This window comes from Spermophilus citellus (assembly GCF_964194105.1).
Source record: "Spermophilus citellus genome assembly, chromosome: 7".
NCBI lineage: Eukaryota > Metazoa > Chordata > Mammalia > Rodentia > Sciuridae > Spermophilus > Spermophilus citellus.
In genome coordinates this window covers 45,637,055-45,653,594 of record NC_138188.1, presented here as the reverse complement: position 1 = coordinate 45,653,594, position 16,540 = coordinate 45,637,055, and the positions used below count along the sequence as shown (strand labels likewise).

Below are 16,540 nucleotides of genomic sequence, written 5' to 3'. Positions count from 1 at the left end.
GCTGCAGAAGTTGGAATAAGCAAAGAAATGGATTGTCTCTCAGAGCCTCCCAAAAGAAATTCAGCCCCATAACATCTTGACTTTAGCCCAGTGAGATGTGTTTCAGATTTCTGATGCATAGAACTGGTAAGATAAGTTTGTGTTGTTTTAAGCTACTATTTGTGGTAACATGTTATAGCTGCAATAGAAAACTAATACATCTACCTAATAGTTGTGAAGATTAAATAAAATTTATGAAATTCTTGGCACTGAGCCCAGCACATCATAATCATCTAATAACATGGTAATGATTGTTATTGTTATAGTTAACATTTATTTCTCCCTTCAATTATTATTATTATTATTATTATTATTATTATTATTATTATTAGTGCTGAGTATTGAAGGAGGAGGTATGCTAGGAAAATACTATATCACTCATAGCCCTTTTAAAAATTTTATTTTGAGACAGGGTCTTGCTAAATTGCTGAGTCTGACTTCAAACTTGGGATCCTCCTCTCCTGTCTAGGCCTCCCAGTTGGTGGGATTACTGGCATGTGCCACCACACCAGGCAAAATATTTGATAAACTGTATGTCAAAGACTATCCTGAGTGCTGAGGACTCAATACAAAACAGGAACAACCATGGTCCCAATCTAATTGAGGAGAGAGTCATGAACGTAGATAATTCTAATATGAAGTATGTATAAATGATGTTTTTCATTTTCTATAGTTTATAGTGCTTTAATATCTTGAGGGCAATCTTTCTGTCCAAGAAGAGACTGCTCTTCCCACAGCTAGTGAGTTCCTAGAGATAATAGAAATGGTTGGTGAGCCAGTCTCTCATCCATTCCAGCAACCTTCTTTATCTAATTCTCATGCACCGATCCATGACTTCCTCCATCAGTACACGGCCAAGCATTAGACAACTAGGGACAGCAATTATGCCCTAATACCACTGAGATTATTCAGAGTAGTCTAAGGAGTTGACCCTGCTGTCCCTAGCCTTTTGCATGAAAACCCCAATCGAGGCTGCTCCCTGACCAATCCCAGTGCTTCACTATGTATCCCTATGTGGCATGCAACCCTCTTGCTTCTAGAGGAACTATAGGTAGCAATAAGCATTTCTTTCAAGGGTGTTGGCCTGTGTTGTCACTCACTCACTTTTTACAAAAGAAGACCTGGAACAAATCAGATTGTTAAGAGCTATGGGGAGTATGTTACCCTAGAGTAGAATAGACACAGAAGAAAATGGGGTCAGGGATGTCAAGAGAGGAGAATGCTTCAGAAAGGTCAGCCACTGAACTTTGGTGTGATCAAGTCTGGCCAACAATTCTTCTTTAATCTTTTTTTTTTTTTCACCAACAGCACTGTGCAGTTTTATTAACCATTCATAGCATCTGGTAAGATTGGGTCAGAATTGGGATTGAAGAGTGAACAGATATTCAGCATCTAACAATTTGAAAGAAGCCACTACATACTCTTCACAAACATGTTTTCACAGATCCAATACAGTACTAGCCATTAACCTAGTACACCAAGTGCACTGAAGTAGAAAACATGCAACAATAAAAATAGCTACATTAAAAAGACCAACACTTTAGAAAAAGATTAAAACACTTTCAGTTTCTCCCCTTTATCCCCCAAAACAACATCTTATAGTCTGGATCTACCTATACAATCCTACATTAGCTTCTAGAATATTTGTCAGGAGGGAAAAAAATAAAATAACACTGGCCAGTACAGTCTTTGGATATTTAGGAAGGGGAAGGGGAGAAAGTCAGTTCTCAGAACAAATTAGTCAGCTTCAGTTTCATCAGCAGGGTCTTTGGATTCTTTGTTCTTCCGCACTTCTTCAATGTGCTTATCCTTCTCTCGCAAACGCTCCAGTTTGGCAGCCATTTGTGCCTCTGGGTTCTCTTTGTTCGCTACCATTTTGTGGGTCAGTTTCTCTTCCGCCATTTTACTGAAGTGGTTGTTTTCTTCTATTGCTTTCTTTAGCACTTCTTTCTCATGCTCTCGTTTCTCAGCAAACTGCTTCAAGACCTCAGCTTCATGAGACTTGCATCTTTCTTCTGCAGCTTCTAATTTCTTCTGAATTTCCTCCAGGGAAAGAAAGATCCTTCTTCTTTGGAGGGGAAAGGGGGAAATCTGGGACTGATTCTTTTGACCCAGGGCTGAGAATCAGCTCAAAAGCCTGGCCTGAGGCATGCTTCTCTAGTTCTTTCACCAGAATATCAGAAGAAGCCATGGTGAATAGAAGACAAGAGACTGGCAGTGTGTTCTACACAATCCACTGGTAAGGAAAGCCCTGCTCTGTCCAAGCCACCTGGCCACACTTTCTTTAATCTTTTTAAAAATAATTCCATTATTGTGGTTCTGTTTTGTTCCTGAGTCACGTGCTTTTGTTTCTGCCTCATTCAATTAGTGAGAGAATAAGAATAAAGGGTGGATGAAAGCCTTATGCTGTGTTTTAAAAAGCCGCTTTCCCGTGCTCCTGCAGACCTTGATATCATCAGGTTTCAGCACATTAGAGTCAGGGCTTTCCCTGTTGCCCTGCTTGTGACCGCTTTCCATGCCAGGATCTGCTGAGCAGGGCCATGACCCACTAGTGGGTCATGGAGTGACCAAAGTCCTGCGAGAACTCATTGCCTACGTATCAGTGAACTGGCAGACACGGGGGAAGAGGGTCTGCCATGCTCATTCTGTGCCAGGGCAGGTCAGCAGGTGTGCTCCTTATCAGGTCCTGTACATACCCGCACACCTCAGTAAACTTACAGAGTTACACAATTTCCTGTAAAAAAGAAAGCAGAACGGTGGTCAGCTTGGCCACGGATAGAATGACCTGCTGTTTTAAACTTAGTCTCCGGCTGTCAGAGTGAACGACAGCCCGGGGTGGAAATTCCTCTGGCACAGAGCAGAGGTCAGGAGCCAATTCTCATGGACCCACAAGAACAACCAGGGGTAGAAGCAGGAGTGGGGGAGGTGAGGAGGGGCTCCATCCTGCCAGAAAGGAATCAACAGAAGCCAAATGCAGTCTCAGAAAATCTCAATGGCTAAATACAGATAAGACTCACCCACTCCAGAATTCTTTAAGGAAACAGCAACAAAAAAGGAACCAGGAAACGATTAAAACTTGTGCTATGTAACTCTACTTGGATGATCAAACAGCTAACTTGTTTATAACAAGTTTACCGGGATCCTGGGGTTTCTAGAAAACTTTGGCAGCCCAGTCAGGAGGACATGCTGCTTGGCAGCCAACATGTCATTGTCCTTGCCGAGTTTCTGCTGGTGTCCCCAATCCTGCTTTCCTTAACTTACCCAAGTCAATATCATTGCCATGTAGCTCTGAGTGCAGAAATTCTCAAGGGCAACATTATCCAAAGTACCAACTCCAGAGTTACAGTTATGGAGATGGTGACGTTCAACGACTCTGCCAAACACTGGTCCCTTAAAACTCTTCTCCTTCTTATTTCAACATCCGTAGGTCTAGAGAACTTGCCCACTTCCTACCACACAGCAGCCATAAGCCTTTGATGGGAAGATAACCGCCACAAAACAGAATGGAAATATGGACCTCGTGACCTTCCTCCATTGAGCCATAGAAAACTCACGGAGACCAGCCCGGGGGTCATTGTTTAGCCATTTCACATCACCTCCACTACGAGCCCTACCATGAGTGCACTTTCCAGGGCCCTCAGCAACCATTCAAGGTGGTTTGTCGGATTGTTAGTAGAATTTGCTGGAAGAGGGACTTCAGAGTTGGCTGCCCTACTCTGACTGCCATCATTCCACCCCCAGCACTGGTGCTGAGTTTGAGCACAGAGTAGAGATTGAAAAGGAAATGACCAGGACATCTGCTGGCTCACACAGTGGCTTAGTGCTAGATAGAAATATGCCCCTTCTCCAGAAAATGAAATGCTAAAGGATGCCCATTCATGTGGCCATCTGGGGCAAAGAGCCCTCTAGGTCCTGTTTTATAAAAGGAGCAGCCCGTGCAAGACACAGGGCTTGGCCCGTGGAATCTGGGCAGGATCTCAGCCCCACTCCAGTTCTCTGGGTGGACTGGAGGGCACGGGGATCAAAGCAGCTCTGGAAGGAATCTTGGGGCATCCTGAGCGCTGCAACTCTGCTCTCTGTATCAGGCCATTTAATTGAGATGATTACCAGCCAGGGCTGAGATGTAGCTCCATGGTAGAGCACTTGCCCTCCCTCCCTCCCAGCATGTGCAAGGCCTGGGTTCTGTTCCCAGACACACACACACACACACACACGCATGCACACAACTGTTACCAGCTGGTAGGAAGAATTCCTCTATCATGTGCTTTATCATGGTTCATTTAAATTAATCTCTACAACAACCCTCTGAGGCAGATATTTAACAGGAAATTGGACCCCAGGTTAAGAATCTTGCCTGAGGTTGCTTGATAGCATCAGATTTTGATCTTCATCCTGCTGTTTTCCCAGCACTCATTATTATTCTCTTTTCCTGATTTGTTTTTCGGCATAGCACTTACAACCAATGTTGTGTATTTCATTTCTCATTTGTATATTGGCAGCTTTTCCTAAGGGGGAAGTAAGCTTTGCAGGGTGGAGTGTTTTATTTGCTGCTGTATCCTCTGTGCTTAGGTAGGAGCCAGGCGCACAGTAGGGCTCATTCATTAGCATTGGACAGACTGTTCAAATACCAGCTATTTCCTACCATGCCAGCTTATTTCAATCAACGGCCTTTGGTAAATACTCTGTAATGCTTTAAGGTGTCCTAGAGGGAAAAAAAAAAAAAAAGTTAGACTAGCACACAATGTCCACTGCTATCAAGATTTTCTTCAATCTAAAAAAGCCACATTTATACATTTAGATCATGCTTCATGAGTGAAAACAAGGTTCCAAGAAAAGTCTTCTAGCCTAAAATTCATGTCCACTTGAAGGAGAGAAATCTCAGGCCAATAAGCTAGGTTATGACTACCTACTAAGATGATTCTTTGACTTTGAAGGCAGGTTTATTTATGGCAGATTCCTTCCTTCCTTCCTTCCTTCCTTCCTTCCTTCCTTCCTTCCTTCCTTCCTTCCTTCCTTCCTCCCTCCCTCCCTCCCTCCCTCCCTCCCTCCCTCCTGGGTCTCACTAGATTTCCAGGCTGTTCTTAAACTCCTGGGCTCAAGTAATCTTCCCGCCTCAGTCTCCACCCAAAAAGCTGAGACTTTAGGCATGTAACATGGCACCTGTCTTATAGCTGCTTTCTTTGATTCAAACAAAATTATCCATCCCTGCTTTGCTCTGCGGATAATTTTCATATAGCATTACAGAATAACCGGGCACATTTTCTATGCAAAAGTGTCCAGAGCTTACAGAGATTTTAAATTCTACAAAACGAAATTCTTCTTGCTGGCTACTAAAATGGGGCATATTAAACACCATTTTCATATCTTTAAAGTTACAACAAAGTTTTTATGGGAGTTAGCAGCCTGGAGTTTCAGAAATAGTTAAGTGCTGCATGTTTTGACTCTTTTACATAATCTTTCTCCTGGCTTATTAAGAGCTCGCCGTATGCAGGGCACTGTACCCTGGCATATTGTTGGAGGAACAAAGAGAGCATTTAGAGATGTTCTCTGGCCTCCTGGAATTTACAGGATGAATGGAAGAAGACAGAGTTATGCATACTCCCGACAATAACCGTTGACTTTTTATTTGTAGACAGAGAAGCTTGGCAACTGAGACCTCCCCCCCGCCCCCCGCTGGATTTACGAGAACCAAACTGAATTGGAAAATGTTATTTGCTTTAACAAAACAATTTACTCTTGTGCAACATCAAATTGTGTCAATCAAGCAAATAAAGGAAGAAAGCCTTATTTATAAAATAGCCTGCTTCTGATTCACTTGATTGCTTCTCAGGTTCCAACAGGGCGACAAAATGAAGCTTTTGGTGCTTGGTGTTTTTCTGTTTTTCTGTAGTTCCCCAGCCTGGACAAAAGATGAGCACTATTACCTTGGAATTATTGAAACAACTTGGAACTATAACTCCGACCGTGGGGAAAAGAAACTTGTTTCGGTTGACACGTAAGTCACTGTTTTTATTGCTTATGGGCCAAAATTGTAACTTAGCAATTTTAAAAAATAAGTCATTAAGAGGTAATATTTCTTTAATGTGTCCACTGCAAAATGTGGACTTGAAACTGGAGAGATTTTAATTGGTCTCCTCTCCATCTCTGGCTGTTTTACATCGGGAGAACTGCCCTGCTGCCCTCTCCAGGTCCTGGTGAACTTGACGGCCTCCTATTTATTGACTCCTCTGGTTTATACACCTCCCATCAGCATTCTCTCTTTTTGTCTGTTGATACGAAATTCTTTAAATAATGTCTGCATAAAATGCTATGTTCATGGGGGAGGCAGGAGAGGAGAGAAAGGGGAGTACTGGGGATGGAAATTGACCACATTATGATGTTATATTGTGTGCATGCACAGATAACTAACAACCAATAAAATGCACCAATTGGAAAAGGAATGAAAACCCTTTAACACACACAAAAAAACTCTAAATGGAAAAAAAAAGTTTATAACACCATTTACTGATTATCAATAGTAAAGATGCCACATTTTTTAATCCTTCAGAACATCACTTACAGAAATAAAATACAGTTTTAACAAACATGATTCTACCTAATACTGGTTGGGTTATTCTGCACAGTGAATGAATGGGGGTAATCGGAGTCCATATCTGCAAAAAGGGATAAAAACCTACTTCTCAGGACACATGTCCAGCTCTTGGTGGAGAGCTCAGCATGGTGTACACATACAAAAACATATATGATACTCAATGTTTTCCTGTCTCGTTCGAAAGCCCCTTTATTTTAAACAATATTCACTATATAGAAAATAAGAAAGTAGAGTTCTCCTTGAAGTGTTTTATATGGAAGTTTATCTCTATTAAGTTCATCTATTTTAATAATGTTAATTAAACATTTACCATCAAATGGAAATTTGTCATTTAAAAACCGACATTCACTACATTAACAAATGTATTTCAATGGTGATAAAATACAATGAGTCCAATAACCAGCAGCTGCTAAGATGTACCTTTACAAAATAGCTAAATAATTATGCTAAATTTTGTTAACTTGACTCTTAATGATGGATTTATTCTATTCTGATTAATTGCATATATGGTTGAAATTGTTCACAGTAAAAAATAAATGCAAATCTAAGAATAACATCCAATTGCTACTTTATTAATTTAGTACTATGTGATTAGGAAATTTTCTGACCTTAAGATCACAGTAAAAAAGACAACTAGTACATCTTACAATTATTAGTTTGTTTGTTTTTTTAATCTGTTTTGAGATAGTATTCTTTTCTTAGGAGTATATTTTTACAGCTTAACTAGAAATATTACTTTATATGGATTCAGTATTTTCCTGAATAAAATAATGAAATTACATGTGGTTTTTATTTCCAAGGAAAAGAGGTATCACTCAGTGGTGGAGCACTGGCCTGGTGTGAGCAAAGCCCTGGGTCTGATCCCCAGTACCTAAATAAATAAAGACATAAATTAAATGGACAGAAGTACTGTCCTACTCCATGGTTCACTCACCCCCGCCATGGTTCATGAACAAAAATCAGATCAGTTCATCAGGCATAAACTAAGGGCAAGGTTAGGCTCTGGCCATGCTCCAATAAAGAAGTCTTTAATTGGGAAACAGGAGAGTGAAGGAAGTTGGTGAGGATTTGGGCAGGTGGGGGTTGGTTCTTTTGTTTTTAAATACTCTCATGGCCTGTCCCTGGGAGGCTATAAAATGCATAAGTCTTGTTTATCCTGTTATTCTTTGATAGGCACACTTAAGGATGCTTAAAAAGGAAAGTGATCCATCTTCCAGATAAGTTCAATCCTCTTTTTATCAATGTTCCATAACCTCCTGTGGCTTCAACAATAGCCTAGGGTTGTGTGAACTCTTGAAGAGACTTTGTTTCTCTCATACATCTGAACAGGGATCAGCGCATCAGCATTTTGCCAGTTGCATGTTAAATGTCTTGTGTAGATGAGTGTAGCAGTGACCTCATGCTGCCTTTATTGTCCCAGAATCATAGCTCATCCAGCCCAGTCAGTGAAAGATGAGCTGGTATCACCAGACAAAAGTGGCTTTCCGTCTCATGGGATGGCCAAAAAGAAGGGGAAACAGGTGAAGCAGAAGGGGAGAGAACGCAAAACGTGCGTTGGGTTGAGATCTGGGTTTCAGTGTGATGTTGACCTTGAATGTACGTGGAGACAGCAGGAACTCTCTCTGCTGTGGTCATGGGTACCTAAAACATTGGAGTCACTGAATAAATTATTTGTGAATATATTACAAATAAATGAATGAAAGGTATATAGGAAGTGGGAGAAATTAGAAGCTATGTTGTAACTTTCCCTTGCACCTTGGAGGGACATATTCATGCTGTAGAATAAACCAGGCAATGGATATGATAGGAAAGGTCAGCATAGGAGTTGGTTATACATAGATTAGTAAAGTTCAAAACAAGTGGATATTTAAAGAGAAAAATGTATGGATTGTCTTTGTTTTGCTTGATTGGTCAGGAAAATAGAGTTTACCTCTCGGGATGAAGCCAGTGTTATTTACTTCTAATAGGGGACAGTTGAAAGGGATTTCCTTGTATTGTAGTCCATGCTCCCATTTACTGGGGTCAGGCCTTCCTTATCTGTCCCTTAAAAAAACCTATAAGTTATAGTTTCTGATTCTAAATTACTAATATTTAAATAAGAATAAAGACATATAAACAATTAGTAAATGTAAGAGTGTGTTCTGGTTCCATAGTAGGTGTTAATTCAATATTTATTAAATTAGTTGACTCTATAATAGTGAAAAATGATAATACTGCTGTCTTCAGGTTATTTTGGTTTTCTGGTGACCTCTAGGAAGCTGGAATTAAGCAAAAGATTCTTTAAGCTCAAGATCAGCCACCACAAAACCTTTTTAAGCTTGACTTTGTAGGCTCCGACTCAGGCTTGGTGACTTTTTCAACATATGGTTTTTACAAACTTTGATATCTAGTTTTTTGGTCATTGTCAGTTTGAAAAGTCAATGATATGGTAAAGATGTCAATATAAGCAGACTAAGAAAAATAATAGCTCAAAATCTGAACAAAGAAACAGACAACAAACTAAAACTATATCCCCTCCATGGTGTAATTATAATTATTATAATAATGTTGAGTGATTAGGATACAAAAGTGTTCAACAATATTCATATTTACTATGATTATCAGTAAAAAAAAGGTGGCCTATCCCAGTAGAACCCTTGTTTAAGAAAACAGGGAAGCAACCAAAATATTTTTTAGAGAGAAAACTTGAAGTGAAGGAATTTATTTTATTCCTATTAAAAGATAAACACATTAGAGACAATGCTGTGTGGGGAGTCGAAATTTAAAAAGAAATTTGTTTTTTTTAAACTTTATTTATTTATTTATTTTTATTGGTTGTTCAAAACATTACAAAACTCTTGACATATCATATTTCAGACATTAGATTCAAGTTGGTTATGAACTCCCAATTTTACCTCATATACAGATTGCAGAATCACATCGGTTACACATCCACATTTTTACATATTTACATAATGCCCTATTAGTAACTGTTGTATTCTGCTACCTTTCCTATCCTCTACTATCCCCCCTCCCCTCCCCTCCCATCTTCTCTCTCTACCCCATCTACTGTAATTCATTTCTCTCCTTGTTTATTTTCCCGATAGATTCTCAACAACTTCCAGGATTCGCTCCAACATTTCTTGATTAATTTTCAATAATTCTAACAATGACTTGATTTCTTGGTCTCCTGGTTTTGATGTTTACACTTTATATGACAGAGCAATGGCATCATAGGATTTGAGTTTGGGAAGAGACTTGAGAAGCCAGAAGGCACCCCCAGTCAGTTCTTACACAGAGTTCTATTAAAAAAACTGTTCCTTTCACCTCTTTTGATTCCACTGCCTTCAAGATGATGTGAGACCCGTCTCACACTGTGGCATCTAGTGCTGTCTAGTAAAGACGTGTTCCTCTTTGCTCCTCACTTCATCTGTGGAGTGAGGGTTTACACCAGAATCTTGTCATGGAGAAATAAAGCTTCCTCCCTCAACAGAGGAGCCTGCTCAGAACCTAGGAGGGGGAAGCATCTTCCCACTGCACTCTGGTTCACTCATCATAACCAGCAGAGAAAATGAAGAAGCCGGTGTATTACCAGACCACCTCCTGACCTCCCACAGAGGAGAATTGGCTGAGCACTACAAATTCTCCCATGGGGATACTGGCACAATCCATTCAAGAGCAGTGGAGAAAGAATTGTTTACCCAGACTGGCCTTGGAGACCTCTGGGCCCCAATGTGGCAATTATAACCAACTGACTGGCTCAAGATCTGCCATGCAGTCCTCAGCTTTATCTACCCTCACACTCTGCCCAAACCAAATTGATGTATCCAGTGTGCTTAGAACACTGCTTCTCCCTTGCTCATGGACTCTGTAGCCTGGGATTCCTCCCATAGTCCCTACTTTGACTCCAGTCCTAACAGCTCTTCAATAAACCAAATTTCATGTCTCACTTAGAGACACCATTGTCACCATAATCCAAATGTTTCTTTCTCTGCAATTTTCATCTAATGTTCATGTCTCTTTTACATGTATCATGAATCCAATAAATATTTATTTTCTTCAAAAAAAAAAAAAAGATAAACACATTAAAACGTTTCCAAGCTTATCTGAGCATTCAGCATTCATGAATATGGCCACATCATATGGCCAAATAGTTTACTGGGGCATGAGGTGCAGGAAAGGATACTTTTATGAGGTGTTTTTGGAATTCAAATTAAGAGAATTGTTTGATGAACTGAAGAGAAAGGGTCCTACTTAGAGGTTAGTTGGCAGTTTCTGGTTGGTTAGACTTAAGTTTTAATTTTAAGTTTTTGGTACCAAGAATTGAACCCAGGAGCACTCAACCACTGAGCCACATCCCCAGCCCTTTCTTGTATTTTTATTTAGAGACAGAGTCTCACTGAGTTGCTTAGGGCCTTGCTAAGTTGCTGAGGCCAGTAGACTTAAGTTTTATAGTATTGTTTACATTAAATTGATTTTTGGTTTGCTTGTAGGAACCCAAGGTACTGGAGCCATCTCTGCCTAATGGCCTCCCAATTATGTTAATGCCTTTTCAAAAATAATGTAAAGTTTTTAAAAATGATACTTAAGAAGGTACAATTTTCAGCTACAATTTTTGGCTAAAATTTTCTGAAAATTTCACTTACAATGACTCATTCTCTGAGGTTGCCAAGTTCCCAAATAGTCACAGCTAGTGTGCTGCAGACACTTCAGACAAGACAGCCTGTGTGAAGGAGATAATTAAATTATAACATTTCGTACTTTTCAAGCTAACAACCTATTACCATAGTTTCCACTGGCCCCAAGAATGAAGCCAAAGCAAGGTTGGCCATTAGGTGTTGTGTTTGCGCTGTGCTGGGGAAGCAAGGCCAGACAGGACCTATAACTCAGGGGAACTTGTTGAGTCTCTGCCGACTTCCTGTTTTCCTTAGGATTCCTGTCTGTGGTAGCCAGAGTTTCTAAAATGGCCTCCCAAGGATCTTCCACACTAAATCTCCAGAACCGGTGAGGAGGATGAGCTGCCCCCTACCCCCAGGATTTCTGTGGCAGCCAACCTCAGGGAGGCTGCCAGGGTGGCCTCATCTAGAAGGGGAGTCCTCTAGTGGCAGAAGAGAAAGTGGAGAGATCAGAGACTGGGGGATTCCACACACTGCTGCTGACTGAGGTGGAAGGGGCACTTGAGAGGCATACGGGTGGGGTGGCCTTCAGGAACTGGGAGAGGCCCCAGCTGACAGCCACAAGCCAACAGGGATTTCAGTCCTCCAACCCCAACTGTCAACAACCTTCGTAATTTAGAAAGTGGGTTTTTCCACAAGGGCTTGGACAACTGCTCAGTCAGACAAGCCCTCAATTTCAGCCTTGGGGTGCCCTGAACAGAGAAGATAGCTGTGGGGTGCCAGACTCTGCCTCAGAACTGGGAGGTTACGAACGGGCGTTACTCCATACTGCTGGGTGAGTACGTTATGGAGCAATAAAAATCTAACATATCGGGTCTCAAATAATGAAATCCAAAATCCAAAAGCTTTTACCTGTAGCACCCAAGTTTTAGCAACAATGTCTAAACGTAAACCAAGATCACTCAAGTGAATTCTGATTCATGAGAAGAAGAGCATGATTATTATCTTACTAAAGACACACACACACACACACACACACACACACACACACACCCTGCCACTAAAAACTCTCTTCTGGGCCTGAGTCTACTTATACAGTTGGCTTAAAATTAGGAAATGTGATAACTAGGAGGGAAGCGTATCCACTGTAGTGAGTCGAAAGGAGAATTTGGCCCCTGTCAACAGGAAGAATCACAATTAAATGTGAATTATTTGTTTGGTTCAAGGATTAACTATAATGAATTCTTGTGTCTGAATATTGGATGGCAAACTTCCTGCCAACTTCCAGTAACTGACCCTTTGTCCCCAAGCTGTGCTCTTGAAATTAAATAGACATCCCCTAATGACCACTGGATATTCTTTTGGAGATAGATCATAAGCAAATAGACCCTCCCCCAAAGTACCACACAAGGTGAAATATTTCCCAATTTGTGAAGGGGAACTTTCCTAATCAAAAGGCAAGATGGGAAAAACAGTTTGCATAGTGCAATGTATAAAAAGAAACCCAAATACTAAAAACTTTGGCTCTATTATGGCTTCAGATCAATTTTCAAAGTAATTTTCTCATAAACATCCCCAAAAAACTCAGTGTAGAAAAAAAATGAGTCACAAATCTTGGACAATGAGCCTTCTATTTGGGAGAAATGATTAATACAGAAAAATACAATGAAAGCATTTTAACAAAGACCACTATAGCTTATTGAAATGGGATGTGATGTATACCTGAGTGATTTTGAGTCACATTCAGAAAATATAAAAACACACTTAAGTTTGGAAGGGCTATTTTTAAACTTTGTTCTATGAAGGATGTGCTATCAACAAGGGTTGGTGAAGCACAGATTAGAATCTCCATTAAATATCATCATACTATATCCCAGAAATAGGATGGTGTCCAGATGTTGAAGAAAGTTTATCCTGGGATTTAGACAAGCCTGTGTGAGATGGGTCTGCCCAGGGCTTTTCTGGCAGGACCAGAAAGGAGACTTTGAAGCTGCATCTGTGTGTGTGTGTGCCTGACCCAAATTGTCCTGGTCAGACCCCTCTCAGCAGAATGAGCAGATGAACCTCTGTTTCTAATCTCAGGGCTCTGGGTGCCTCACTGTGCTGCCTCCTTTCCTCCTGACAAACTCCTCCTGGGTTTGGGGAAGAGTCCACACCTGTGCTCTGCTCTTTTTCCACATATTTCCACATCCTGAAGACTTTCTGAACCATCCCCAGTTAGTTTTCTGTTTTGCTCTAACAGACTGGGAAACTGCAGCAAACAACCCAAAGGTAAAAACAAATAGGGGGAAAGTGGCATACAAAAAGAAATGCCACTTTATTCTTCTAGCTTCTGGCTTGGTCTTCCCCCCAGGATGGGTTTGGAGGGACCGGGAAACCATCTCAGTAATTTCTTCAGGGAACAATTCTGCCTCCTTTAGAGATCCTGGGGTTTATGCAATCCAGGAACGTGGAGGTTCCAGGTGGGCTGGTGACTATGAGATGTTCCTAGCAGGAGCTCCGGGCCACCTGAAGAAGATGGCTCTATTATTACCAATGCCTGCTACCTCTGCCCACATTCAACCACCAGGACCATCGGCAGGTCCCCATGCTCCCTGACCACAGCACTCAGGCCTAATCTGTGCAATTGCCACCAACAGGGGTCTGGCCACTACCTGGGTATGGCCTGGAAACAGAACTTTGCACCCCTAGGTCTCAAGGTATCAGGGAATCCCATCTCCACTGGGACTGGTCTGCTCTCTTCCCCTCAACCTCAGAAGCTCTGCTGCCCAGGTTTCCCCTGAACCTAGCGCAACCTGCCTGTTCCAGAACCCACCAGGATGTCAGCTAAGAAGGGCAACTGCCTGAGCCCCAGGCCCACAGGATCAGAACCACGAAGCCAGGCCCCAAGGAGTTTGCACTCCACCGAAAACTCCTCCGAAATGCCTCATCGATGTCCATACACAGAAAACTTGAGAAACACTGAGCCAGAGCCCTAGGCTTTTGGAAAACAAGATCTTTAAATTCTGCAGCAATGGAATTCCAGAGCTCCTGGACAAAACCTGTTTTTGTTGAAGAAGGGAAGGAAAAAAAAAAAAAACACAGCTACTCCCTTGGATGAGTTTGCAGCTAAGGATGAATGACAAAGTTTATTCCTAAGTCAGGTGATTCAGGCCCACAAGTGTTAGTGGAAAATGTAACAGGTCAAGGATCATTGAGATGAAGGAGGCAAGACATACACACATATACAAATCACACACGCAAATACAAACTCAAGATCGTCAGCCCAAGTGTGAGCAGGTTTTGTTCAAGTGGAAGACACCTGTGTTGTGGAGGGGCCATTCAAAGTCCAGACTTACATGTCCACATGGCATTGCCCACAGATAGGTCCCACAGAGCCATTCAGAACCTTCAGTTAAGGCCAATAATGTAAAAATCAGCTTAAGTTTGAGACTTCTATTTCTTCCCCCCCCCATACTATTTAATATGCTGATAGATTTAGGAAACACTTAAGCAGCTATTAATCAGCACTAATCAGAATATAAACATTCAATGGTTAGGTATCTGCAGTAATAAGGGTTTAAAAAAAACACAAAGCTAATTCAAATCCAAAGGTGATTTTAAAACCCACACATATTGCGAGCATAAACTCTGGCCATGATTTAAGAGTGCTAAAAGAAATAAAAATGAGAGAATTAATAAAGTTTCACTAATTTTAGATATATACTTACAAACTTTGAAGTCTCAAATATCCAGATTGATTGCTTATAAACTCTAGTTGATTGTTTTTCCTATAGCTAAGAGAAGCATCATAGTGAAAAGTCCCTTCGTTATATGCTAAATTTTAATATTTCACTTTAATTTTGTATTCTATTTCATAAAACCTCTGTTTTTATAGGAACATATTTTTGTGAGGCCTTCAAATGGCACATCCGTCACCTGACATGAAACACCTCACATAATTAAAGCAGCAGGATTAACTGCCAGCCCTCTGCTTTTGTACAATGGGCAAATATTTAATGCCATGTGGTTATATTGTTTCTCTTTCATTATTTGCTATCCCCAGAAAATCTGGCATCTGATGGAGTTGTCTTCTTTTCCTTTGCAGAGAGCATTTCAATTTCTATCTTCAAAACGGCCCAGACCGAATTGGAAGAACATACAAAAAGGCCCTTTATAATCAGTACACAGACGGAACCTTTAAGACAACCGTAGAAAAGCCAGCCTGGCTCGGGTTTTTAGGCCCTATCATCAAAGCTGAAGTTGGAGATAAAGTTTATGTACACTTAAAAAACTTTGCCTCTAGGCCTTACACTTTCCATGCACATGGATTAACTTACTATAAGGAGCACGAGGGTAAGTTCAACTCGCATGGTACCTGGGATTTCCTTTCCTTTGTTTTTTAGTACAAAAACTCCTAAAATGTGGACTCCCCTCCTGGATGAGACCTGTAACTGTGTCATTTAGATCTGAACTATTTTAATAGCAGGTTAATTTGGGTTCATCATAAGGATGCATGTTTCTCCTGATTGTGTGAGTTGTGTAAGTGAATGTTCTGGATTTCCGGGTAGACTCTGATACTGAGAGTCCCTGAGCCTCCGGCCAGTGCCCAATTCCCTTCCAGCCAGTCAGAATAAGAGAAATTGACCATGTACCTTAATGGCAATTACCAAGAATACAAATAACAATAAGTGTTGGTGAGGATGTGGGGGAAAAGGCACACTCATTTATTGCTGGTGGGACTGCAAATTGGGGCAATCACTCTGGAAAGCAGAATAGAGATTCCTCAAAAAACCTGGAATGGAACCACCATTTGACTCACTTATCCCACTCCTTGGTGTATATCCAAAGGACTTAAAAGCATCATACTACAGGAACATAGTCACTTCAATGCTAATAGCAGCTCAATTCACAATAGCTAAGCTATGGAACCAACCTAGGTGCTCTTCAAGAGATGAATGGGTAAAGAAAATGTGGTGTATATATACACAATGGAATATTACTCAGCCATAAGAAGAATGAAATTATGGCCTTTGCCAGTAAATGAATGAAACTGGAGATTATCATGCTAATTGAAATAAGTATGTTCAGATGCAGGGAGAGAAGAACAGAAGTCAATTCCCAAAGGGAAATGAAGGGAAGGGAGAGAGGATGGGAATAGGAAAGATAGTAAATAGAATGAATCGGACGAAACTTTCCTATGCTCATATGTGAATACATGACCTGTGTAACTTCACATCATCTTCAACCACGAGAATGGGAAGTTATACTCCATGTATGTATACTACGTCAAAATGTACTCTACTGTCTTGAATATCTAAAAAGAACAATTTTA

At 40.9% G+C, this 16,540-nt stretch overlaps 1 protein-coding gene and 1 pseudogene across 3 annotated transcripts in view; one reads left to right on the top strand and one right to left on the bottom strand.

Moving 5' to 3' along the window:
* Positions 1–1,388: 1,388 nt before the first annotated feature.
* Positions 1,389–2,310, bottom strand: LOC308653711 (stathmin-like; annotated as a pseudogene). Its single transcript has one exon. The product of its transcript is annotated as a stathmin-like (transcript).
* Positions 2,311–5,502: 3,192 nt separating this feature from the next.
* Positions 5,503–16,540, top strand: part of CP (ceruloplasmin) — a 47,369-nt gene continuing 36,331 nt past the window's right edge. For both annotated transcript variants that reach the window (XM_081302434.1, XM_081302435.1), the window contains exons 1-2: positions 5,503–6,034; positions 15,314–15,561. In XM_081302434.1, the coding sequence (XP_081158560.1) occupies positions 5,889–6,034; positions 15,314–15,561 (394 nt within the window). In that variant the 5' untranslated portion in view covers positions 5,503–5,888. The remainder of the gene's footprint in view (positions 6,035–15,313; positions 15,562–16,540) is intronic.